This window comes from Colobus angolensis, unplaced genomic scaffold, assembly GCF_000951035.1.
Source record: "Colobus angolensis palliatus isolate OR3802 unplaced genomic scaffold, Cang.pa_1.0 Scaffold29, whole genome shotgun sequence".
NCBI lineage: Eukaryota > Metazoa > Chordata > Mammalia > Primates > Cercopithecidae > Colobus > Colobus angolensis.
In genome coordinates, this window is record NW_012116154.1 from 2,744,404 (window position 1) to 2,772,343 (window position 27,940).

General features: G+C 42.9%; 1 protein-coding gene across 4 annotated transcripts in view; it reads left to right on the plus strand.

Moving 5' to 3' along the window:
* RBM47 (RNA binding motif protein 47) overlaps window positions 1-27,940 on the plus strand; it is a 237,915-nt gene that overhangs the window by 202,619 nt on the left and 7,356 nt on the right. For 2 of the 4 annotated variants that reach the window (XM_011949067.1, XM_011949068.1), the window contains 3 exons: window positions 19,910-21,063; window positions 22,249-22,455; window positions 25,987-26,198. In XM_011949067.1, the coding sequence (XP_011804457.1) occupies window positions 19,941-21,063; window positions 22,249-22,455; window positions 25,987-26,198 (1,542 nt within the window). In that variant the 5' untranslated portion in view covers window positions 19,910-19,940. The remainder of the gene's footprint in view (window positions 1-19,909; window positions 21,064-22,248; window positions 22,456-25,986; window positions 26,199-27,940) is intronic. The other 2 variants (XM_011949069.1, XM_011949070.1) reach the window with 2 other exon arrangements.

Genomic DNA, 27,940 nt, shown 5'->3' on the forward strand with positions numbered 1-27,940 from the left:
TTGATAGCCTTGACTTTTTTTTTTTTTTTTTTTTTACAGACAGGGTCTTGCTCTGTTGCCCAGGCTGTAGTGCAGGGGCACAGTCATAGCTCAATGCAGCCTTGAACTCCTAGGCTCAAGCGATCCTCCCACCTCCCCAGTAGTTGGGATTTCAGGCATGCACCCCCGTGCACAGCTGTACCACAAAACTTATGTAAATAGATACATGAAAAAAATGTCCAAAGCGATTTGGTGGAAGTTACATATAAAAGGAAAACTTTTTGTAGCTTTGTCCTACCATGTTTCTTACAAAAGACAGTGCACATTCATTCATTCTTCTATCCGTTCATTCTTTTATTCAAACATTCGTTCAGTGCCAGGCCCCGGGGATAAAATAAGCACCGCTGCCTTTGAAATGCTTCCATTATAGCTAATAAAATAAGGTATAAACACTATTGTTTTAACTTTTCTAAGACATTTCAAACAATGCATAAAGAAGTGGAAAGAGCCTTTAATATCTAAAATCACTTCATAGTAGCACTTTTCTGTGTTAAAGGACCTGTCTCAGATGGTCTCATTTCTAATAGACTTCTTTGAAAAGACTTAGAAACAAACAAAATTGATGAAAGAGCCCACAATATTCACAAATACCACAGCATGACGCAGGTTCCTACTCATATCAATGAACTCATGGTGCTTACTTTTCCAAATTTTTAAAGTAAATAAGCCATGGGGTATTAGAGTTGAACCTTAGCCATATGTTTGCAGAAGGACCTGTTTTTTAAGCTCTCTTTTTTTGTTTTTCACTATGTACCCAAAAAAGAAAGAAAAGAAAAGGAGAAAAAAAATCCCAAATATCACCAGAGTTAGAAAGGTGGAACAACATTGAAACAATGCAGTGAATAAAAAGAACATGTATTTTCTGGATTAAAGTTGTATTTAATGCATTTTGTCTTTAAGTTATCCCTCACCAGAAAGCTCACTTCCTTTTTTATATTTTCTCATAAACAGCCTACTGTGGTCATATTGACATAAATATAGTTGCATTTGAAAATATTTTTAGCTTCCAAAATACCCCACATTCAGCTTAAACATTTATAGAAGAAAGCGTTTTAACTCATGACTTTTTCAATGTTGAGGGTATTTCTGGGCGAATACTATTCTACTATAATTATTGCCTCGAAATAGCTGGTCAATGAACATGACATCAACATAACCAGGATCTGTTTTTTTCTGTGATAGCAGATATTGTTTCCTAGTTGCAACTGAAATGACTAATGGTAACCAAATAAAAGCAGAAGGTCACACCTAAAACTAAAGCTAATGTTTGACTATGTCAGTCTGTTTCAGAGCCTTTGTTTCAGGACAGGCAATCTGTCATTGTTTTACGAAAAAACCTGTGTTATTTTTGTATACTACTATTTGACATACCACCAGAAGGTGCATATTGTACATGTATTCATATACAGTATAAGACAGCAATAACAGACCATACTGTTACTATATAACGACTACTGGCAAACTACTAATATCGTTTGAAATTAGGAGGAAAAGACTAGCATTCACATACCATTATAATGACTGTAAGTTTATGTTTGGGAACGTTCACTTTCATTTTATTTTATTTTGTTTATTTAATTTTATTCGCTTTAATAGAGGTGGGGTCTCACTATGTTGCCCAGGTTGGTCTCAAACTCCTCAGCCTCCCAAAGTGCTAGGACACCACACCCAGCAAAAAGTTCACTTTCTAAATCTGGGCATAAATTTAAGAAAAATTTTTTTAACTTAATCCCCAATGTAATAGTAAAATTTAAGAAATTTAACGAATGAAAACTAAATACCCTTGGCTGGGCCCAGTGACTCATGCCTGTGATCCCAGCACTTTGGGAGGCCAAGGCCAGCGGATCACTTGAGGTTAGGAGTTCAAGACCAGCCTGGCCAGCATGGTGAAACCCTGTCTCTACTAAAATTACAAAAAAAAATTAGCTGGGTGTGGTGGTGAGCACCTGCAATCCCAGGCTGTGGCACAAAAATCACTTGAACCTGGGAGGCAGAGGTTGCAGTGAGCCAAGATCGTGTCACTGCATTCCACCCTGAGTAACAGCCTTAAAATGTCTTTATTTTTTTTTTTTTGAGACAGAGTCTCACTGTGTCACCCAGGCTGGAGTGCAATGGCACTATCTCAGCTCACCACAACCTCTGCCTCCTGGGTTCAAGCGATTCTCCCTGCGTCAGCCTCGTGAGTAGCTGGGATTATAGGTGCTGGGCCACCACGCCTGGCTAATTTTTGTATTTTTTAGTAGAGACGGGATTTCACCATGTTGGCCAGGCTGGTCTTGAACTCCTGATCTCAGGTGATCCGCCCCACTCGGCCTCCAAAAGTGCTGAGATTACAGGCGTGAGCTACCATGCCCGGCCCCCACCAATTTTAAAATTTTCAAAAAATCCTGTCTTTTATATTTGGACTCTCTGGATTTGGTTTGGTTTTGGATATAAAACAACTCTACTGCCAAAAAATAAGTCAAACTATAAAGTATCACCTCAAAGATAAGGCATCTTTATAAAATTACAATCACAAATTTGCCTTCTCTAATTGTGATTTTGAACGAAGCACAGGATCACCCTCCTTCTCAGTTTCTCCATCAAGAAAATGAGGCTGGCCGGGCGTGTTGGCTCACGCCTTTAATCCCAGCACTTTGGGAGGCCGAGGCAGGAGGATTGCTTGAGCCCAGGAGTTTGAGAACAGCTTGGGCAATGTGGTGAGACCTCATCTCTACAAAAAAATAAAAAATTAGCCCGGCGTGGTGGTGAGGACCTGTAGTCCCAGCAACTAGAGAGGCTGAGGTGGGAGGATCCCTTGAGCCTGAGAGGTCAAGGTAGGAGGACTGCTTGAGCCTGAGAAGTTGAGGCTGCAGTGAGCTGTGATCATGCCACTGCACCCCAGCCTGGGTGACAGAGCCCTTGTCTCAAAACAAAAAAAAAAAAGAAAATGGGACTAATACTTTTGTATAGTATTGTTGGTATATACAGATATATAGGAATAGTATGTACAGGAAATATATATCTATAAATTCTCAGTAACTTGAATCATATTCTTAACACAGGAAATTGCTTATCTAAAAGAACACTATTATGAATTTTTTCCAATTAAAGATGACATTTATAATTAAAAAGTAATCATATATCAAACTACCAGTTCATATATTCAACTTCTAGCACATAAAGTTTTTCGAAGAATATTATGCCCAGGTTTCTTTCTTAAACCTGCTTCAGTAATTGTAATATTTTAATTTTAACATGGCATATGACACCATAATTAGTAAACAGACAATATTTAGGGCCTACTACATTCACTGGGTAGGCACAAAGCTCCCATGCAGGAATACTAAGTAGTGATAAAAAGAACATAATACTTACATAATTGAACAAATATAAAAGAGAACATAGTAGTAGCCATTATAACTACACATTTCACATGTACAGTGTCTTCAAGCACTTTCTCAAGTAAATGTAGAAGGTACTATCTGTGTAAATGCCCTTTCAGTTTGTCCATAAGCATTTGGGAGTGAATCCCCTCAGGTTCTTTACATTTTAATTTTAAAAAGTATCTTGCCAGGCAGATAATTTGCAACTCTAAACTGTGACTATACAGTTGTCTACAAAAAGAAGATCCTTGAAAAACATTGACTCTTGACCAGCTGAAATAATAACAAAGGGCCTTGAGCATTTACTGTAGCCAGGTACTTTTTTCTTTTTTGTTTGTTTGTTTGTTATGAGGCAGGGTTACCCTCTGTTGCTCAGACTGGAGTGCAGTGATGTGATCACGGCTCATTGCAGCCTCGACCTCTTAGGCTCAAGTGATCCTCCCACCTCAGCCTCCTGAGTAGCTGGAACCACCACACCTGGCTGATTTTTGTATTTTTTGTAGAGACAGGGTCTCATTATGTTGCCCAGACTGGTCTGGAACTCCTGAGCTCAAGCGAGCTTCCCACCTCAGCCTCCCAAAGTGTGGGATTATAGGCTTGAGCCACCACACCCAACCAGCCAGGTGCTTTTAATCCTCCCAGCATTGTTAATGATAATATTATCACCATTTTATAGATGGTGAAGCTGAGGCTGAAGGAGAGAAAGTGACTTGTGTGATGGCATTTGTTTTTCAAGTGGTACAGTCAAGATAGGAAGCGAGGCAGTCTGGCTCCAGAGCCTGGGCGTGCAACTGCCTCATCACAGTCCCGTGTTCTCACTTATACGTTGCGATTATGTGAATTCTAGTCCTTCAACATTTCCATTTAAGAATTTAATTCTATAGGTTTTTAAGTCTAAAAACATTGTTTGAACATGTTAACTCCTTTTCAAAGAGCCAGAAATAGGCTATGGGACAGTTTGCAGAACTCTTTGAAAGCTTAGAAGCGTTGGTGGGGAGGGTGAAGAGGGGAAGCGATGGGGATGGTAGAAAGTAATGATTTCCCAACGACTTTACCATGTGTCTGTAGTGGAAATTCCTTCCACTCTATCAACCAGTGTCCATTTCTTACCTATCGTAGTCTTATCCTGTTAACAGTGGCTATTGCTAAACCTGCTATGAGTAAGTAAGTAGCAAAGAATGAGTATCATGGTAGAAAGAGCTTTGACTTTGTCATCAGATTGACCTACATTTCAATTCTGTAAGCTGGGTCAAGTTGACACCCTCAATCTCCTGATCTTTAAAATGGGGCAGTATGGCCAGGAACACTTGGGGAGGCTGAGGTGGGCAGATCACCTGAGGTCAAGAGGTCAAGACCAGCCTGGCCAACATGGCAAAAGCCTGTCTGTGCTAAAGACACACAAAAATTACCTGGGCATGGTGGCACTCATCTATAGTTCCAGCTACTTGAGAGGCTGAGGCAGGATCCACTTGAACCCAGGAGGCAGAGACTGCAATGAGCTGACTTTGTCATCCAGTGTGCACTCCAATCGGGGCGACAGAGTGAGACTCTGTCTCAAAAAATAAATAAATGAATAAAAATAAGTAAATAATAAAACAATAAAAAGGGGGCAGTCATCGCTAACACTGATCACACCCTTACTTAGCTTCATTCTAAGCCCTTGGCTACCTGATTTACTCCTCACAGTGATGCTTTCAGATAGTGATAATTATCACTATTCTCATTTTGCAGGTGAGGAAAATGAGGAATCAGGATTTTAAATAGTTTACCAATGTGTCACCCAGCTACACAGCTGAAGAACTGGGGCTCAAACCCAGGAAATCTGACTTCACAGCAGAGGTCGGCAAATGTTTGCAGTAAAGGTCCAGACAGTAAACAGTTTAGGTTTCATAGGCCCTATCGCCTCTCCTGCTACTTAACTCAACTCTGCCATTGTCCCCATAAATGCAGCCATAGACTATATGTAAACAAATGGCCGTGGTTATGTGCCAATAAAACTTTATGAAAACAGCCAGGGGGTCAAATGTGCAGGTCTCCAGCAGGCGTCTACCTCGTACTCTAGAGCCCACATTTAAAATTTCCACTCATAGAAATGTCATGAGAAATCAAATTACACATACGTGTTCAAAAAAAAATAGTTCATTATCATTAACTTGGGAGTTGTAAAACCATACATTAAGGAAACTCTTGGAGAGATTCTTTTTTAAAAAAAAAATTTGACCTCTAAGAGCACAGAACAAGAGAGATTATTTCTAATTCATCTCCTTCCCTGTGGGGAGGATTGCATTTAAGCTGGCTATTCTCTTTTAGCGCTGCTCTGTTCTTAGCACATAAGTGAAATACACTCTCCAGCCACTTTTCCAGAAATACTAGACATGGGGTGGGACAGTATCCTCTGAAATTCTCTCTTGGTGCTAACTGCTGGCAGTCAGCAGAAGGTCTCACTCATAAAGATGTTCAATAAAATGGAGTTCATCTTCATCATCTTAATTATTTAACATCATTATATATTACATTGGCAGTAATATGGCATATGATAACATAATTAGTTCTAAGTGTAAGAGGATAAGTAGAACTTCTACTGCATAATTTCCATCTGTCTCTAAATATAATTAAACAAGAAATGTGCAGATTTTCAATCCTCGGCTACCTGTAATAGCTGGCTCATTCCCTGAAGTCTGTTTTGGCCACCGTCCATCCTTGCTTGTGCACTTTACTAAGCCACTGTCTTCATTTTGACACTCAATCAATGTTTGTTGAAGGAAGGTTTGTGACCACCTAGGGCTGAACAATCTTACATGGTTTTTTATGTTCCCTCCCACCCCACTGCCATTGTTGCTAGCATGATGCCTTGTACAAAAATAAGTAATCTTTAAATATTTATCGCTATTGATAATGCTAGTAAGAAGGAAATCGGCTGGGTGCGATGGCTCAAGCCTGTAATCCCAGCACTTTGGGAGGCTGAGGCGGGCAGATCACGAGGTCAGGAGCTCAAGCCAACATGGTGAAACCCCGTCTCTAAAAATACAAAAATTAGCTGGGCACAGTGGTGCGCTCCTGTAGTCCCAGCTACTCGGGAAGCTGAGGCAGGAGAATCCCTTGAACCTACAAAGCAGAGTTTGCAGTGAGCCGAGATTGAGCCACTGCACTCCAGTCTGGGCGACAGAGTGAGACTCCGTCTCAAAAAAATGAAAGAAAGAAAGAGGGAAATCACAGTCCATTTAATTATTTGAGAAATATTTATTGTCTTTTAAGTGCCAAGCTTTGAGGAGTTTATGATAACAAAGAAGAGACATAAATTCTGCTCTCTCAGAGTTTACATTCTAGTTATAGAAAAAAGGCTAAAAAAATAAAACAGAAAAAACTGCAGTAGTGGTATGTATTATGAAAAGGCAGAAGTTTATAACAGACCGTGGATTTGACCTGGCGGACACTAGACTAAGGTTGACAAGATACAGAACTTCAGGTTTATCTCGTGCTTTTAATTCCTGAGTTTTTGGTCTCTTGTCCCCTTATAAACACTACTCAGGCCTCCTGCTTGCTTAGCAGAATAGTTCATAAACAAATTTATAAAATCGTTTCTATTCCTCTGAATGAAACGCCTGGTGCAAGAGCTACTCATTCTTTCACTGAGGACTCAGCCTGAACTTCCTAGTCATGGCTAAAGCTTTGTGGCTGTCCGCTGTCTACCACAGAAAGTGAGAGACTTAGACCCTTCACAATCTGGTTTTATTTTCTTTTTGAGCCTCATCTTATGCCCCATATCCACCTCCTACATTTCAGCTATTCGAGACTATTCTAGCATTTTTGCAAATGCCCACCTTTGCTCATAATGTTCCCTCTGCTCTGTCTCCTCCCCTTTCTTCTTTTTTTTGATGGAGTCTCGCTCTGTTGCCCAGACTGGAGTGCAGTGGCATGATCTCAGCTTACTGCAGGCTCTACCTCCCGGGTTCAAGCAATTCTCCTGCCTTAGCTTCCCAAGTAGCTGGGATTACAGGCACATGCCACCACACCTGGTTAATTTTTGTATTTTTAGTAGAGACAGGTTTTGCCATGTTGCCCAGGCTGGTCTCGAACTCCTGACCTCAGGCAATCTGCCTGCCTTGGCCTCCCAAAGTGCTGGGATTACAGGCATGAGCTACTGTTCCTGACCTCCCCTTCCTTCTTCATCTACCCTTCTAAACTGTGAACTCCAAGAACATGCAGTGGCCACCACTGTATCTCCAAGCATCTAACACAGCCTCACATGCAGCCAGCGCTCAATTAGTGTTTGAATGAGCAAGTGAATGAATCAATTCACATGCAAATATTGTTTAATCATTTATTCTACCACCTCATTGCCTTTTGCCTATAGACCTGTACAGATGTTGACTTTAGTACCAGTGAATTGACTGTATCCCGGAAGTCCATTTTCAGTGATTGTTCATAGTGTGTCTTTAAAAAAAAATAGTGTAAATTTTAAGTGAGGGTTATTGCATTGTTGAAGAAACCAGTAACGACATTTGAAAATAGCTCAAGTCTTAAAAACCAGATTGTCAGCAGTTCTTATGTGTCCATGTAGCAGCGGGGTCTGAATTTAAATGAGACAGTTGGATACTTTAGACTGATTTCGGCAGTGATGTTTGTATGACCCAGGCCTGTCAGTTTGCTGTGATGACAAGTCAATTAGACAACAGAACCAGTCTTACAAGCCTTTATGGTAGTTGTTGTTTTGTTTGAAAATTAAATTGATAGTGTTTCAACCAAATTAAATAAGTATTATGGTATCATAGAGACACTTGCCTCAAACCCTTGAAAAATGTTGCACATTTCTCAGTCTTGATAGCCTTGACTTTTTTTTTTTTTTTTTTTAGTAGCAACTGGGTCTTGCCATGTTGCCTAGGCTGCTCTCGAACTCCTGGGCTCAAGTGATCCTCCTGCCTCAACCTCACAAAATGCTGGAATTATAGGTGTGAGCCACTGTGCCTGGCCAGCCTTGACTATTCATAGGAGCTAGATCAAGACACCAGGCCCATGTTGAGGGAGAGCTGTAGAAAACAACAACTTATTCTCTATTTAAAAAGTACCTACCATGTGTGCCAGTATATAATCATATTACACAACTCCAAGATAGACTCCACCAGTAATTCTCAACAGAAAGCAATTTTGTTTGTACCCCCGCCCCCAAATTTGCAATGTCTGGAGACATTTCTAGTTGTCACAACATTGTGGAGGTGGGGGCGCTTTTGCGTCTAGTGGGTAGAGGACAGGGATGTTATGAAACATCTTAAAACGCTCAAGACAGCCCCCCATAACATGGAATTATCACAAATGTCAATAGGGCTGAGGTTCAGAAGCCCTGGGTTAGAGAACACCTGTATTCCCTGTGCAGCTCAAATTCTGGGATTTTATGAAACTAAATAATATATGTGAAATAAATTTTTTTGGGGGGCGGAGGACAGAGTCTCATGTGTCACCCAGGCTGGAGGGCAGTGGTGCGATCTCGGCTTACTGCAACCTCCGCCTCCCGGCTTCAAGCAATTCTGCCTCAGCCTCCTAGGTAACTGGGACTACAGGTGCATACCACCATGCCTGGCTAAGTTTTGTACTTTTTTTTTTTTTTTTTTCAGTAGAGACAGAGTTTCACCATGTTGGCCAGGCTGGTCTCGAACTCCTGAACTCAGATGATCTGCCCGCCTCAGCCTCCCAAAGTGCTGGAATTACAGGTGTGAGCCAGCTTGCCCAGCCTGAAGAAATTTCATAAATTACAAAACACTGTATGAATTCAAGCTAGTGTTAAATGACAGAAGCCACTGTGGCTTCTCCTTCCTTTTCCTTTCTGGTATCTGTCAGTCGACCTTTCTGCTCCTTGCCAGATCCCTCAAAGGCTTAGGTCAAAGGAGCCAAGGTAAGGAGTGAAACTAGAAGTGCCTCCTACTGTTTGTTCATGCATTGGAAAAACGTTGGCCCAAGAGGCATATGTGTGCTGAATTTGTGGGTTTCATTTTTGTTTGTTTCAGCATTACCCCATCAACCTTTTGAGACAAAGTATAAGTAATGCTTATTTAAAGGGAATAAGGCTGGGTGCAGTGGCTCACACCTGTAATCCCAGCACTTTAGGAGGCCAGGGCAGGTGGATCATTTGAGGCCAGGAGTTCAAGACCAGGCTGGCCGACATGGTGAAACCTTGTCTCTACTAGAAAAAGGCACTAAACTTAGCTAGGCGTGGTGGTGCATGCCTGTAGTCCTAACTACTCTGGAGGCTGAGGCAGGAGAATCACTCAAACCCGGGAGGTGGAGGCTGCAGTGAGCTGAGATCATGCCACTGCACTCCAGCCTGGGCGACAGAAAGAGATTCCGTCTAAATAAATAAATAAAGGGAACAAGATAATAGATTCCTAACTGGTATCTGTGTGTTGCCAAACCCCTGCAGAAAATCTCCCCACTCCACCCCTTTCAGGAGGGTGGCTTCAGCCCTCTTGTAGTACACAGCAGGCCTCCCTGAGAACCCACAGCAAAAGGCTGCATTCTCAGGTGTGTGTTGATAGAAACGCCTGGGAAAATTGAGCCTCTTGGCTTTGCATCTGTTTATCATACACAAGCATTCATTGAATGATGTGCTTTGAAATAACAAAATCTGTACAATCATCAACACAATTAAGACCCATTATGAATGAACTCTTTCTCAGATGAGCGAGGGGTGGGCAGAAGGCATGGCCCAGAATGTCATTATTCCGTTGTATCTTCAACCTCTCAGGATTTTACCTAAAGAAAGGAGAGTCAAGGAGAGATGTTTATGTGCCCCAAGGGCCATGTTTTTCAATAGCAAGAGGTCCCTGCCTGTTGATAGAAAAAAAAGAACCTGTGTTTCAAAGTCTTCAGCTTATTGTTTGGCCTCCCAGGTAACTTCCGTGTTCTGCCTCCATTTTGAGTGGAACTCCTTTTCCACTTTCAAACTCTGAGGTAATAGAAACATCCTGGTGCCAGGGACCTGCCCAAGAGTGGGTGTGTCCTCCCCAATGTTTATTCTACTGGGTGGTGGTAACTTGGACCAAGGCAGTAAGATAAATGCTCAGGGTAAGGCCAAATCTTGGAAACTTTTTGCAGAAACTGTTTTTCTCTCTGATTTCCTACCCCATCCCCTCCCTCACCCTGAGTTTGGGGCAACATCTTCCTTTACCAAATAATCAAATAATTTTTCTGTAAACCATGAGGTTATTCTGAACTTTTGTGACACACACCTCTAAAACACAAGCTATGGCTTTCAAGTGACATTCTTTAAAGTAATAATAATTGCCAACCTTTTTAAACAAATTGTGTGCCACACATTGTCAATTGTCACTTAGTCCTGGTGCTATTACTAGAACCATCTTAGAGATGTGGAAATAGAACTAAGGTAATTTGCCTGAGGAGACACAGCTAGTAAGTGGTGCAGTCATGACTTGAACTTAGATCTCTGACTCCAAAGCCTTTGCTCTTATGTGCATTGTGTGTGTTAGGTCATGCTTAAGAAGTGATTATTAGGACAAAATTTTATGGTATGAATAAGGAACATCAAAATAGAAATCTAACCACAGAGATAGAGTTACCTCTTGGATCAACACATTTTAAAACCCTCCACTGAATTAAATTCCAGGTAGTGATTGGAAGACACTGTACCCCACTGTATATAGCTTCAAATTGCAGTTTGTCAGCTGGTAAGCAAATAAAGCTCTCCCAAGAATTCCAAATTGCATACTCATCTCAAACACACACACACACACACACACACACACACACACACACACACACACTCCAAGAGCTGTGAACCAAAGTTAACTGGTAGTCTTATTTATTTATTTTGAGATGAAGTCTCACTCTGTCACCCAGGCTGAAGTGTAGTGGCACAATCTCAACTCACTGCAACCTCTGCCTCCCGGGTTCAAGCAATTCTCTACCTCAGCTTCCTGAGTAGCTGAGATTACAGGCACCCACCACTATGCCCAGCTAACTCTTTTGTATTTTTAGTAGAGATGGGGTTTTACCATCTTGGCCAGGTTGGTCTTAAACTCCTGACCTTGTGATCCACCTGCCTCAGCCTTCCAAAGTGCTGGGATTACAGGACTGAGCCACCACTCCCGACCAGTAGTCTTATTAATTCTAGAGTAAACTCATGCATGTTTTTGATCCTAGGTAGAGACTGGTATGTAAACATTGAAAATATTTCCCAGTAGTACACTGGTATCCTTTGCCCTCTAAAATGTCCCAGTTCAAAGTTAAAATCCTAATGAAAGGTACTCTGAACCAATGCTGAAAAGAGAATTCAAATCCTTGATGATGTCTGCTTTACCTGTTTGCCTTGAAATTTTATTTCAGCCCAACAAGTTCAAACTCTCCCTAAAACATAACAAAAATCCCTAGTTCAGAATAATAATAGCATGATTTGAAAGTATATTTTTTTCTGCTTGTTTTATATATGAAACTGTGAGTAAATGATTTATTTCAAATGTATTGCCATGTTTATTTAATGCTAGCAGCCTTCAGGGAAGACTCATGCTTTTTTAGTATTGGGAAGAATAGCTGTGTGCTGGGAGGGTCCTACCTCAGGGAATTTGGCATTTACGTAGATGGCTGGACCTTTTGCATCCAATGTGGCAAGTCTCTTCATGTTCTTTCTGGGAGAGCTTCTGTAAAGTGCTTTAGCCAAGGATTAGGTGAGAAACAGGCTTACACATGGATGCATAAGCCACATCACCAGTGGAGAATCACACTCCAGACAGCTTACCTGCTATGAAAGGAATCTGGGAGACTCTGATACACCAGTCTCCACCAGAACTCACAGGCTAGGCTTCTCTACTGACTGGTTTAAAGTTGGCTGGGATAACCTCTTGCCTGTTTTCCTGTAAACACAGAATCCTACACAGGGGCAAGATTCTTCCCTCTAGTTGTTTTTTGTTTTTTGTTTTTTAAGTTTGATTGTCTTTTTTCCTTTTTTTTTTTCTTTTTGAGACGGGGTCTTGCTTGTCACCTAGGCTGGAGTACAGTGGCATAATCATAGCTCACTGCAGCCTTGAACTCCCAGGCTCAAGTGATCCTCCCACCTCAGCCTCCCGAATAGCTGGGACCACAGGTGTTACGCCACCACACCCAGCTAATTTTTTAAATTTTTGTAGAGATGGGGGTCTCACTATGTTGCACAGGCTAGTCTCAAGCTCCTGAGCTCCAGCAGTTCTCCTGCCTCAGCATCCCAAAGTGTTAGGATTAAAGGTATGAGTCACCACGCCCAGCCTTAAGTTCAATTTTCTTGTGCTAACATTCCTTGATCACTTTGTGCTAGGTTCTGCACTAAGAACTTTACATCAATCATTTTATTTAATCCTCATCACAGCCCTATGATGAAAATCACACTCCCAAGGTTCACATACCAGCTCTGATGCTCATTAGCTGAGAATCTACTTAGCCTCTCCGTGCTTCAGCTTCCCTATCTGTAGGGTGGAGACCCTAGTAATATCCCATATAGACATTGTGAGGATTGGAATGAGTTAATATGCACAACAAGCGTAGCACTCTGCCTGTCACATAATAGGCATTCAGTAAACACTAGTTAATACAGTCATCATTTTAGAGATGAGAATATAGATTTAATGCTGTTAAATGACTTTTCTCAAGATTCACAGCTAGAAGTAGAGGAACTAAGATTTGGACTTCAGACTCTCTGACTCTAGAGACCTGCATTTATTCAACATGCTATGAAGCCTAAACCAGAATGCCCAGTCCTTTTAAAACTGTCACGTGGCGAATGGATGAAATTGGGGGACTCCTTGTTACTTATCTAGATATTTTGATTTGCTCACAGATAAGTTTCTACTTCTGATGTATAATTATTATTCATTCTGTCCACACTTCTGCCCCAAGCAAGAATCTCAACATTCAGGATACGATATTTCACACTAGTCCCCAGACACCCCTGATATATTTAGAAGCAAAGTTCTGATGGTATGTGGGCTTTAAACTGAGAAACTATGCCCTTATCAGAAACGAATGTTAACAATGTTGAGGTGTACGACCCTTTTGAAGCAGGCTCTGGTCAGTAACCATGAGTACAAATACCTTAATTCTCAACTATTTGGCATTTGAAGCGTAATTCAGTTAACTGAGTTCAGTTAACTCAGAAGTCAGCTCCACAAGGACAAGGTCCACCATAGCTAGCATAGTATCTGGCACATAGCAGGTGGTCAATAACTATTTGCTGAGTGAATGAATGAATGAATGAATGAAAACAAGCCCTCTTGTATCTCTTTTGGAATTTTAAGAAATTATCATTAATATGTAAGTGTCAGGAGCTGAGCCAACAACCTTCATCAGACATTTTCTTCCATGTCTCATAAATTTGGCCATTAGAGTTAAATGGAAAACAGCTTGGAAGAGGGAAAAAGTCAGCTAAACAACACTGTCTTTAAAATATGTTAGAATTTAAGGCTGGGCACAGTGGCTCACGCCTGTAATCCCAACACTTTAGGAGGCAGGAAAATCACTTGAGGTCAAGAGTTTGAGACCAACCTGGCAAACATGGGGAAACCCCGTCTCTACTAAAAATACAAAAAGTAGCCGGGCGTGGTGGTGCACACCTGTAATACCAGCTACTCAGGAGGCTGAGGCAGATGAATCACTTGGCTCCTAGAGGTGGAGATTGCAGTGAGCTGAGATCGCGCCACGGCACTCCAGCCTGGGCGACAGAGCGAGACTCCATCTAAAAAAAAGAAAAAAGTTAGAATTTAAAAATTGGTCCTGAAATTAAGTTATCATTCAGCATAGGAGAACTATTATACGTAGCAAGCAGAATCTATGTGACTTAGCCTCAAGGATGTGCTCTTCCACATCTCCTAGCCCAGGGGTCAACGAAGGTGGAGAGTAAATACCTTAGGCTGTATGGGCCACACTGTATGGGTCTCAACTATTTCACTTTGCCATTGTAATATAAAAGCAGCCATTCATTATCTTTTCTTTTCTTTTTTTTTTTTTTTCAAAGGATAGGGCTGCGTTCCAATACAATTTTATTTATAAAAACAAACAGCAGACCATATTTGGCCCACAACCATAGCTTGCCAATGCTGATCTAAAGCACATATAAATATAGTAAGTTAAGCATTTTTGAGAGAAGGGTCATATTAACTGTATAGTTGTCTTTTTCAAAGTAGCTTGAAAATCTTTTCCTTTTTGTTATTGTTTGTAATTGTTATTTGTTTTGTTATTGTTGTTGTTGTTGTTTTTGAGACAGGATCTCACTCCGTTGCCTAGGCTAGAGTGCAGTGGCGCAGTCACGGCTCACTGCAGCCTCAACTTCCCGAGCTCAGGTGATCCTCCCACCTTAGCCTCCCAAATAGCTGGGACTACAGGCACACACCACCATGCCCAGCTAATTTTTGTACTTTTTGTAGAGATGGGGTTCTGCCATGTTGCCCAGGCTGGTCTCGTGCTCCTAAGCTTAAGCAATCTGCCTACCTCGGCCACGCAAAGTGCTGGAATTACAGGCGTGAGCCACTGCGCTCAGCTTCGTTTATCCTTTAATATATCTAAGCGTTTGGCATCTGAATTAATTGAGTAGAGCAGCACACCATATAATGTATTTAATATGGTATATTAAACATGATAATAAGGAGAATAAAACTTGTAGGCCATAAGATTTTTTTGAATGTGTTAGCCTGAGTCAGGGTACCTTTTTCTTTTTTTTTTTTTGAGACAGAGTTTCACTCTTGTTGCCCAGGCTGGAGTGCAATAGTGCCATCTCTGCTCACCACAACCACCGCCTCCCAGGTTCAAGGGATTCTCCTGCCTCAGCCTCCCAAGTAGCTGAGATTACAGGCATGTGCCACCACGCCCAGCTAATTTTGTATTTTTATTAGAGATGGAGTTTCTCCATGTTGGTAAGCCTGGTCTCGAACTCCTGACCTCAGGTGATCTGCCTGCCTCAGCCTCCCAAAGTGCTGGGATTATAGGCATAAGGCACCGCGCCCAGCCCCGTGTACCATTTTTTAATGGCCTCTAATGAAATCCTGATTTTATCGACTCTAATTTTTGTCTTTTTTGCATCTCTGAACCTTCTCGCTTTTTTTTAAGGATTTTGTTTTTACTGTGGTATATTATACATAACATTTTACCATTTTTAAGTGTATGGTTCAGTGGCATGAAGTACATTCACATGTTGTGCTGCCATCACCACCATCCATCTCCAGACCTTTATTATCCCTAATTCAAACACCCACACCCATGAAGCACTAATTCCCCACTCCTCCCTTTCTCCAGCCCATGGTAACCACTAGTCTACTTTCTGTCTATGAATTTGACTACTCTAGGTACCTTATATAAGTGGAGTCATATAATATTTATCCTTTTGTATCTGGCTTATTTCACTGTTAGCATAATGTCTTCAGGGTTCTTCCATATTGTAGCACATATCAGAATTTTATTCAAGGCTGAATTAGCCAGGCACAGTGGCTCACACCTGTAATCCCAGCACTTTGGGAGGCCGAGGTGGGTGGAGCACCTGAGGTCAGGAGTTCAAGACCAGCCTGGCCAACATGGTGAAACCCCATCTGTACTAAAAATACAAAAATTAGCTGGGCATGGTGGTGTACACCTGTAGTCCCAGTTACTTGGGAGGCTGAGGTGGAAGAATTGTTTGAACCTGAGAGGTGGAGGTTGCAGTGAGTGGAGATTGCACCACTGCATGCCAACCTGGGTGACAGAGTGAGACTCTGTCTAAAAAAAAAGAAAAAGAAAAAAGGCTTAATAATACTGCATTGTACACGTATACCACGTTCTGTTTATCAGAATCCATTGATCAACATTTGGGTTGCTTCCATCTTTTGGCAACTATAAATACGGTTGCTATTATACGAGTATCTATTTGAGTGTGTTGGGTATATGCCTAGAAGTGGAATTGCTGGATCAAATGGTAATTCTATGTTTAATTTTTTGAGGGACCATCATACTGCTTTTTTACAGCAGCTGTACCATTTTATATTCCTACCAGCATTGCATGAGGGTTTCAGTTTCTCCACGTCCTTGCCAATGCTTATTTCCTAGTTTTTGTTGTTTTTATAATAACTATCCTAATGAGTGTGAAGTAGTATGTCACTGTGGTTCTTACTTGTTTGTATGCAATATTTGTAGTTGGTGTAATAGACATAGCAAATTTGGATATTACATTAATCAATGTCTGGCTCTAATTAGATATATATACATGTATGTATGCATTGATTCTTTTCCTCCAAAATTACAATATGGTTTATAAGAACATGTGAACAATAAGATAAATAATACAAACAGCTCAATTCATGTCACTGGGAAAACTGAAAAAATAGAAGACAACTAAAAAATGAAACTATAACCCAAATTAGATGAACAAGAAAGTGTGTTGTAATGTCCCCTACAGTTACTAAAATTGGAGTGAAAAAAATCAATCGTGAACTTCCTGGTGGCCAAAGTAAAAATAAAAACAGGGTCGCTAACATGGTTTGTTTACTACAGAAGATGAAAGCACAGGAAAAAAAGGCTTTTCTTGGCTCATTGATGTAAGAAATAAGGTATCGCTATTTTAAAATATGTAGAGATAATTGTGTTACTGACACCAGCAGATTTCAGATGGAAAGCAAACAGGATTTTTTCTTATATTATTGGGGTTGGGATTGGCAATGACTCCATAGCCTGACTACTGTAAGACTGTTTTTGTGGGTAGAACAGTAGTTTCAAAGTGCAGTTGGGGTGACAGGAAGGCAACTCCACCTATCTCAGCAGAGAGATAAGCTCTGTTCTCTTGGACTTTAGTCAGTTAATGTTGTATACAGTACAACAGGTAAGAGCTTGAATTGTGTCCTATGTATTTATATACATAGCTGGCATTTCCTGCCCAGGTCACAGATTGTTAACTACATGGGTGTTTATACAAATAGTCTTCTTAAAAATATATCCTTATCTTCCATTTGAAAGAAGGGAAAGGTCTTCATGTTCGAATTTAATGTTAAAATTTCTTGGTTGGGTGCAGTGGCTCATGCCTGTAATCCTAGCACTTTGGGAGGCCGAGGCAGGAGGATTGCTTGAACCCAGGAGTTCAAGACTAGCTGGGGTAACACAGTAAGACTCCATCTCTATTTTAATTGGGATCTTTTTTCTTTTTTTTTTTTTATTTTTCGTTCCTTTTTTTGTGGAGAACAAGGTTTCTATATTTCCCAGGCAGGTTTCAAACTCCTGGGCTCAAGTAATCCTCCCACCTCTGCCTCCCTAAATGCTGGGATTACAGTCACAAGCCACTGCGCCTGGCCCTCCATCTCTATTTTTAAAAAAAGAAAAAAAAATCTGTTTCAACTTGAAACTATAGAAACTAATGTATCATTTTCCAAGTATACTACAAAAAAATTTCATGATAACTGGAGACGTCAAACCAGCTTCCAAGCACTTGAAGAGGAAAAAAATAATAATAATAGAAGCCACATGTAACAGATATTTTTAAAGAACTGAAAATGTTTATCTTAAGAATTACTCTGAAATTGAAAGAATTGGTCTAAGATTTTACTCAAAAGTTTGGATGAAAAATAATAACTGACATTTCTTGAGCATTTATAATGTTCTAGGCACCATTCAAAATGCTGTGTATGTATTAACTCACTCCTCTGAACTTAATGAGGTTAACACTATTATTATCATTCCTATTTTATAGGTAGGGAAACTGAGGTGAGGCATGGAGCAGCTAACACTAGCAAGTATTAGAGCTGAGATTCACACACAAGCATATGCAGTCTGGCTCCAGAAGCCACATACTTACCTGCTAAACCATACTGCCACTTGATACTAGAGCAAATTAACCACAGAAGGACTACTTTGGCCATCTGGCAAATAAGTAGCTTAGATTTATTTTGTTTCATTATAGTTTTGTTTTTTCCTTCAATGATCAAATTCATTTTTATTATCCTTGAAATTTCCCTTAATATTCTTGTATACATCTCCTAGTCCTAAATTTTAAAAAAATGAATGATACTCCGGGTTCTAATTAATTGATGAAACCTTTTACGGCCATTAAAGATGATGTTTTTACAAAGATTTTTAAGAATATGGAGGAATGCTTACAACATAAAGTAGCACCATGTAAATTAGGAAGAAGCCAGGCTTCCCCTTCCCACCTCCTCAAGAAAACATCTGGAAAACAGATGGGAAAGTTTCATTGTGCTATTATTGGGTTGAAAAATTAGGAATAATTTCTGATGTACTTTTCTTAACTTTCTATAAAATTCAACTGAATGCTTTTATAGTCCAAAAAATGAAATAGATTTCATGTTTTTAAAGGCAAATTGGAGCCTTTCATTACAAAAGTATAGTCTGCAGCTCTTCATGATAATCTTATTGCATAATTTAGAATCATTTCCACAGAGCCCTCGGCCACATAAGCGGAGGTGGCACAGTTCAGACCTGCACTGTGATATGTGGGTGTTTAATTAAATTTGAAATCCAGCTCCTCAGTCACACTAGCTCCATTCCAAGTGCTCAGTAGCCACATGTGGCAAGTGACAGCTTTTCTAGCATCATAGAAAATTCTATTGCCCAGTATGGGTTGGGAAGAAAAAACAGGGAATCTGGAGCCAGAAAACTTGGAATCAAGTCTACCCTACGAGCTGACACTTGCTGTGTGAAATGGGGCAATTTACTCAACCTCTCTCAGCCTATTTCCCCATGACCAAATTGGGACTGAAGATAATACCACATACCATATACAGAGGTTAAGAAGATTAAGAGAATGCAGGTGACAGTTCTCCGAAAACAATAGTGTGGTTTACCAGGTAGATGCTGCTTCCCAGGCCTCCAGCTTGAAGTCAGTCTAGCTTTTCGAGGACTGATTCCAAATCTTTGAATGCTTCACACCAAGAATTTTACCTGAATGCCACCATCAAAATCAGATTAGCTCTTATTACAGTTCCTAGACCAAGTCTGTGGCAATGTGGGCATTTCATTTCTTCCTTGTAAAAAGCTTTAATACACAGCTCTGTCTATACAGTGACACCTCCTAAAAGTTTTCTTTAATAATTTAAAATCTTCACTGTATTTCCATGCCTACAAAGAAAAAGACTCCCTTAAAAAAGAAAAGAAAAAAGGTTTGTTCACCAAAGAAATAACGTGGAGTTTGTCAAATTCCATATAACAAGGAAATCAGGCAGAGTTAACGGTGCAGGAATGAAGCAAAAGAACGTGAGGTTTTTACCAACAATGATAGCAGTTTCGCAAAACTTCAAAGCTGTCGGGGTACTGATGAAATGGAAGTACTTGCTCATTCTGATTTTTTTTTTTCCTAACTCACTTCTGGTTCTTGCTGCAAGACAACTTGACTATTTTAGACAAGTGTAGGGCTGCTGCATTTCCAGAACGCCTCCATCCTAATTCTCATTTAAACCACCTCACCTTCCCTGTGGCCTATTAATGCATACTTGCAAGGCTGCGAAACAACCCAAAGGAGGCAAGATTCAGCGGTTCCCCACTCACGCTCCTTTCTGCTTCCCCAGGTTTCTGCCAGCTGTGGATGCCTTTGACATTATGACCGCAGAGGATTCCACCGCAGCCATGAGCAGTGACTCGGCCGCCGGGTCCTCGGCCAAGGTGCCCGAGGGCGTGGCGGGCGCGCCCAACGAGGCGGCACTGCTGGCGCTGATGGAGCGCACGGGCTACAGCATGGTGCAGGAGAACGGGCAGCGTAAGTACGGCGGCCCACCGCCTGGCTGGGAGGGCCCGCACCCGCAGCGCGGCTGCGAGGTCTTCGTGGGCAAGATCCCGCGCGACGTGTACGAGGACGAACTGGTGCCCGTGTTCGAGGCCGTGGGCCGCATCTACGAGCTGCGCCTCATGATGGACTTCGACGGCAAGAACCGCGGCTACGCCTTCGTCATGTACTGCCACAAGCACGAGGCCAAGCGCGCAGTGCGCGAGCTCAACAACTACGAGATCCGCCCGGGCCGCCTGCTAGGCGTGTGCTGCAGCGTAGACAACTGCCGCCTCTTCATCGGCGGGATCCCCAAGATGAAGAAGCGCGAGGAGATCCTGGAGGAGATCGCCAAGGTCACCGAGGGCGTGCTGGACGTGATCGTCTACGCCAGCGCAGCCGACAAGATGAAGAACCGTGGCTTTGCCTTCGTGGAGTACGAGAGCCACCGCGCGGCTGCCATGGCTCGCCGCAAGCTCATGCCCGGCCGCATCCAGCTGTGGGGCCACCAGATCGCCGTGGACTGGGCCGAGCCCGAGATCGACGTGGACGAGGACGTGATGGAGACCGTGAAGATCCTCTACGTGCGCAACCTCATGATCGAGACCACAGAGGACACCATCAAGAAGAGCTTCGGCCAGTTCAACCCTGGCTGCGTGGAGCGCGTCAAGAAGATCCGCGACTACGCCTTCGTGCACTTCACCAGCCGCGAGGATGCCGTGCACGCCATGAACAACCTCAACGGCACTGAGCTGGAGGGCTCGTGCCTGGAGGTCACGCTGGCCAAGCCCGTGGACAAGGAGCAGTACTCGCGCTACCAGAAGGCAGCCAGGGGTGGCGGCTTGGCCGAGGCGGCGCAGCAGCCTAGCTACGTGTACTCCTGCGACCCCTACACGCTGGCCTACTACGGCTACCCCTACAACGCGCTCATCGGGCCCAACAGGGACTACTTCGTGAAAGGTTAGTGGGGGCTCTTCTCCTGGGTGGGGTCCTCAAGAACTTTGCCTCCTAGGCAGGGGGCACCAGGGATATCGTGGTTGGCATTTGCTGAGCTGGTAGGTGCTGAAGGCCCTCCCACCCTCCTTTTGGGTTTGCATTCTGGGTCTAGTTCTTTGCTGGCACCGAAGGCCGTCACTTCTGCAGCATTGATAGAAATACAGGTCGTTCTGGGGTGAGCGGTAAAATCACATGGGTGTGCAAACACTGGCATTCTGCCTTGCCGGGGTCCACCGGGTTAGGGGCTCGTCCACCAATCTCTTGGTGCTTGGGTTAAAACCTGCTTGTGCGGGCGCCTGTAGTCCCAGCTACTCCGGAGGCTGAGGCAGGAGAATGGCGTAAACCCGGGAGGCGGAGCTTGCAGTGAGCTGAGATCCGGCCACTGCACTCCAGCCTGGGCGACAGAGCGAGACTCTGTCTCAAAAAAAAAGAAAAAAAAAAAAAAAAAAACCTGCTTGTGATATTAAATCTTAAGATGTTGGTGGAGTCAATGATTTTTAATTTTGTTTTTTGTTATCATTGGTTAGGATATAATGAAACGCAGCATTACCTGGAAAATAAGATACATAGGTTCTGGGTCCTGTTCTCTGATAACTAGGTCTGTGACTTTAGTCACTTTAGTCTCCCCTGGCCTGTTTTCTCAAGCATGAAATGAGGAAGGTGGACTAGCAAATCCTCTTCCAAATCTAACTTTAAAAAAAAAAATTATTTAATTGTGTATATATATATGTATTTGGAGACAGGGTCTCACTATGTTGCCCAGGCTGGTCTTGAACCCCTGGGCTCAAGCCATCCTCTAGCCTTAGCCTCCCAAAGTGCTGGGATTACAGGCATAAGACACCGCACCTGGCCCCAATTTTCTTTGGGGGGAGTGGGTATTCTATGAATGTTTTTCTTTACTGAAATTGCAGATACAATCCTAGAAACTCACCCTGCAAGTTTGCCTCTTGTACTAAGCAGACACGCTTAGGATGCAAATCTAGGCTGAAATAGAATGTTGGAAGCATCTTTACCAGCCTATTAAAGAGCAAAGGTGTAGCCACCTGCAACTTAGACTGGAGCAGTTAAATGCTGAGAACTGAGGGCTGAGGTCTGCCTCCAGCACCATCACTGTTGGTTGCTCATCATCTTTTGTGTTGTTATTACAAGCAGGCAGCATAAGAGGCCGAGGGCGAGGTGCAGCTGGCAACAGAGCCCCGGGGCCCCGGGGTTCCTACCTCGGGGGATATTCTGCTGGCCGTGGTATATATAGCCGATATCATGAAGGGAAAGGAAAGCAGCAAGAAAAAGGATATGAACTTGTGCCGAATTTGGAAATCCCTACCGTCAACCCAGTTGCCATTAAACCTGGTACAGGTCAGTATAAACCAGATTGAGAATGCACCCATTCAGCATAAATCCCAGCCCTTCTGTTAGAAGTGAATCCAAGCCTTTCTCGGGCTCTCACATCTGCACAGGGGTTCCTCCTCTCCCAGGCAGCTAGAGACAAGGCAAAAAGAAAATGGCCCCCTGGACCTCCTTATCTAGAACTTCAGGGGATGGTGTAGCTTTGACCATGGTTAAAGCAAACTTGCCTGAAGTAAGGTTTTCTTTTTTCCTTTTTTTTTTTTTTTTTTGAGACAGTCTCGCTCTGTCACCCAGGCTGGAGTGCAGTGGCGTGATCTCGGCTCACTGCAAGCTCCGCCTCCCGGGTGCAAACCATTCTCCTGCCTCAGCCTCCAGAGTAGCTGGAACTACAGGCACCCACCACCACGCCCGGCTAATTTGTTTTATATATATATTTTTTAAGTAGAGATGGGGTTTCACTGTGTTAGCCAGGATGGTCTCGATCTCCTGACCTCATGATCCGCCCGTCTCAGCCTCCCAAAGTGCTGGGATTACAGGCGTTAGCCACTGCGCCCAGCCATGCAGTAAGGTTTTCAAAGGGTTGTCACCCATTGTTAGGCTTTTTCTCAGTCTGTGGCTAAGTAGGGAGAGTTGTGGGGTGAAGAAAGGAAGAACATGAGGCTCTCTGTAGCTTCTGTCAGGTAAAACCTATCTTTTCTTTACTCAGGCCTATTTTCTGCCCCAACCATCTGATGTCGGAGGGTAAAGCTTATTGGCCCATTCTGAGAGTTGTTGGGAAGGGCAGAAAATTCCTCTTCAGAAGTCAGCAGAACCTTTTGTCCCTTGTCATGGTCTGAGCAAATAAGAATGCTTGGGGACAAGGCAGTGGTCAAAGTTTTGTTGTTGTTGTTGTTTGAGATGGAGTCTTGCTCTGTCACCCAGGCTAGAGTGCAGTGATCTTGGCTCACTGCAACCTCCAACTCCCAGATTAAGCGATTCTCCTGCCTCAGCCTCCCTGGCAGCTGGAACTACAGGCGCGCACCACCATGCCGGTTACTTTTTGTATATTTAGTAGAGGTGGGGGTTTCACCATGTTGCCCAGGCTGCTCTCGAACTCCTGATCTCAAGTGAGCCGCCCCCCTCAGCCTCCCAAAGTGCTGAGATTATAGGCATGAGCCACTGCACCTGGCCTTTGGTGAAAGTTTTTGCAGCTAATTCCCTGGTTTCTAATTTCCAGCACTCATTTCCTCCTCTAGCTGGATCAGTAGACTGGGAGTAGGGATGCTCAATAATTTCAAGCCAGGGACCTTGAACTTTGCTTTCACCTCCAGGCCCCACAAACCTGTTTATCAATGTTGTTAGTGCCCATGGCCATCTAACATGAAGCCGGTCTTCTGATCCAAACCTGCAAAGAACATTAACTCCATTGTGTGAGTCTAGCACGAACTCACGCAGCACCCTGCAGAAGCATCCAAACACATGGAAAACTCAGTCCGTGGGTGATTGGCGTGACCCTCCTCCAGACGCCCTCCCTGGCTTCAGCAGGAGGAGGTTGAAGAACTGTTCAGAGCCCAGCTAATCTGATTTTCTTCTGGTTGAGATTGTACACTTCTTTCCCTAGCTAAAATAGAGTCAAGGAATCTGTGCATTTGGGACATAGGTACGCATTGGCCTCATAGGGTTAAAAAGTATTTTGCTAGTTGAACTTTCTTTTGATGATTTTTTTTTTTGCCTGTGTAAAAATTCTGCAATTTCTGCAATTAAGTGACTCCTTAAACTAGATTGCCTTTTAAATGTCATTGGCACTGTGCGCAAAGTAAAACTGATCCTACAGCTCTGTAACTTAATAAAATAGAGCCTGGACATGGGAGTTGTCGCTTCTACTTGTTGGGAAGGGGACTCCTGTTGGCAAGTTACAGTAGCTTAAGGTTTAACAAGAGAAAAGAACTGTTAAATAATCTTTAGTCATGTAAAGTTGTGTTCTGGAGGCTGAGGTAGAAATTCCTGTGGTCTGATAGCCAGAACAATTCATTTACTTCATACAACCCCTTGTAGCTTAAACTCACAAACCTCTCTGGGCCCCATCCGTTGGCGTTGGTGTCTATTTCTGATCATCCGGAAAATGAGAGCATTGTATTTTAGGAGAGGCACCAGGGTGGTGGTGAAGTATCTGCACGCAAGACCAGTGGAAGATATGGTTGGAAAGGCAGGTAAAATATTTGATTCAGGTTTTAGGTATATTTTATCGAATGGCCATACCATTGTTTAGCTTATAATCATTTGTCTCTTTACCTTTGATTGAGTCTATCCTTATTAGAATAAATGTACCTACAGTTGGAGAAAACCAGAAATAGAAAGATTCTTTGTGTACACATTTCATATTTTTGCTTATCCTTTCAACACACACAAACACACACATACACCCCCCACCGCCCCCCAACACACACACATCAGGGCTAGTATCTTTCCTTTTGATCTCTTCTTACTGTACCTTGACATTCAATAGCTGCTCTCTGTTTGAATCTCTTGCTGAAATCATAAATTTGGACTTGCAGAAATTCTTTGAATTGGGAGGTCCCACTAAAAGCCAATCACTCCACAGCTTCGCTACTTTGAGTGGACATGAAGAAATTGGGGAATGTGCTATTTTTTTTTTTAACCATGTGTTTTTCCTTGAATCGGTAATGCTAAAATCTGAAATACAGGGTGGGGAGGATGTACGCAGGTCTGAGTTCTCAGAATGAAACCCTCAACAGCACCTGTTTCTTAAATAGTGGTGAAAGTGAAAAAAAGGCAGTGGGACTGGTAATGAGTGAGGTGAGTAGGAAGGAACAGGCGGGCCCAACTCTCACAGGCAGTAGGCCTCAAGCCTCTGATCTCACTTCTTTGTCTAAGCCTGTTTTCCCATAGTCAGAGGCCCTTTCTTGCTCAGTAGGACATCAAGAATAAGATTCAAACTGATTTTTCTGTAGAAATAGAAAATATTGGTGCACAAGCCTAACTCTAGGGGTCTCTTCCATGACAGGCAGGGGTAGTTACTTGCCACCGCCTATCCCTTCCTCTTGGGGAGCAGGCATCTGGGTACATGGCTTGTACTGAGAGAACAATAGTGAGCTTGGAGAGGCCCCTGACCTGTAAACGTGGTTCTAAAAAAATATCTTAGGCTGGGTGCGGTGGCTCACACCTGTAATCTCAGCACTTTGGGAGGCCAAGGCAGTTGGATTGCTTGAGCTCAGGAGTTCAAGACCAGCCTGGGCAATGTGGCGAAACCCTGTCTCTACAACAACAACAGAAAATGGCTGGGCAAGGTGGCCTGTGCCTGTAGTTCCAGCTACTCAGGAGGCTGAGGTGGGAGGATCGCTTGAGGTCAAGAGATTGAGGCTGCAGTGAGCCTTGATCGCACCACTGCATTTCAGCCTGGGCCACAGAGTGAGACCCTGTCTCAAAAGAAAGAAAAGTTTTTTTAAAAATAAAAATAAAAAATATCTTAGAGCAAGTGCTGGACCCCTCCTCAGCGACTGAAAGTGATTGACCCATTTTTCCTTCTTGCTTCTCTTGCAGTAGCCATCCCTGCCATTGGGGCCCAGTATTCCATGTTTCCAGCAGCTCCAGCCCCTAAAATGATTGAAGATGGCAAAATCCACACAGTGGAGCACATGATCAGCCCCATTGCTGTGCAGCCAGACCCAGCCAGTGCTGCTGCCGCCGCAGCTGCCGCAGCCGCAGCCGCAGCCGCCGTCATTCCCACCGTGTCGACGCCACCGCCTTTCCAGGTAGAGTTCTTATTGCAGTCGTTGTTATTTGCGTGTGAAGCCTCTCTTTATCCTGGATTTATTTAGTATTCAGCACTGAGAATTTACCGTGTGCCTGGCTCTCTGTTACAGCTATGCAGTTGGGTGACACAAAGCATTTTGAATTTGAATCATGACAGAAAAAAATAATTGTAATTAATTGTACTACCCTAATAATATCATTGTTAAGAGTGGGAATCAATATGTAAAAATGATGTGTAATTTTTCATAGTGTCATAATATTGTGCATATATGTTTTTTAAATAGCACTGGATAATTCTTAGCTCATGATATTAAAGAGCTGACGCACAAAGTCCAGGGAACGATTTCGCATTTTCACATTTCACACTGAGGCTCAATGAAGTTTTCTTTAAAAATTGTTAACCCCCAGTGTGTGTGTGTGTGTGTGTGTGTGTGTGTGTGTGTGTGTGTGTGTGTAAAGAGAGAGAGAGAGAAAGAACATCTGTATAGATATGTAAAATTTTATGCTGGGTAGAGTGGCTCATGCCTGTAATCCCAGCACATAGGGAGGTCAAGATAGGAGGATCACTTGAGGCCAGGAGTTCAGGACCAGCCTAGGCAACATGGTGAGACAGTGTCTCTCCAAATATATATATTTTTTAATTAGCCTGGCATGGTGGCATATGCCTGTAGTCCCGGCTACTGGAGAGGCTGAGGCAGGAGGACCGTTTGACCAGCCTTGAGGTCAAGGCTGTAGTGAGCTGTGATGGCACCACTGCACTCCAACCTGGGCAACAGAGTGAGACCCTGTCTCAAAAAAATTTTTACAAAATATGCCTGTAATCCTCTCCTCCAACCATATCTCCCACTGTTCCCCTATCTCTTCTCAAACTCATCTTACCATGTTGGCCTCCTTCCCCACCTTTGTTCATACTGTATCCTGGTTTCTTTATTCTCATCTCTTCCATAGAATCTTCCCCATCCACCTCCTAGAGAAATGTTCTCTCCTGTGCTCCTCATTACTACATCATTACTTGGCCCATGGCTGCCAATGTGTTCTATCTTCCAAGGAAAATGAAGCTCCTCCAAACCAAAGACTGTGTCTTGTTTCTTTGCATCTTCACCTCATAGGACATAGGGAGGACATCCATTTAACAGAAGAAAATCTTGTTAAAGCTGTTCTCTGTGAGGCAGTGAATCGCGAATACTAATCACAAGTACTCAGGCCCAAGATCCCTTATCCAACTGAAAAAGAATTATCCAGGCCACTTTTTTTCATTTTTGATTTTTGATTTTTTTGAGACAGAGTCTTACTCTGTCACCCAGGCTGGAGTTCATGGCTCACTGCAACCTCAACCTCCCTGGTTCAAGTGATCCTCCCACCTCAGCCTCCCAAGAAGTTGGGACCACAGACACACCACCATGCCCGGCTAACTTTTTTATATGTAGGGACAAAGTCTTGCTATGTTGCCCAAACTGGTATTGAATTCCTGGGCTCAAGCAATCCTCCCACCTCAACCTCCCAAAGTGTGGGATTACAGGCCTACATTTTTTAAAAAACAGAGATTGTTAGACTCTAATCCCTGAAGATTCCAATTCAGTCATACTGGGCTGGGGTCCTAGAACTGATATTTTGCACAGCTCCTCAGTGATTCTGAAACAGAGCCAGGCCTCTGACCCTCCACAGTAGGATGCTGTTGACTTGCTTTTGCTCACTCTGAACGCTAGTCTTGACTGTGTTATTCAGAAAGGGCAGACTCACT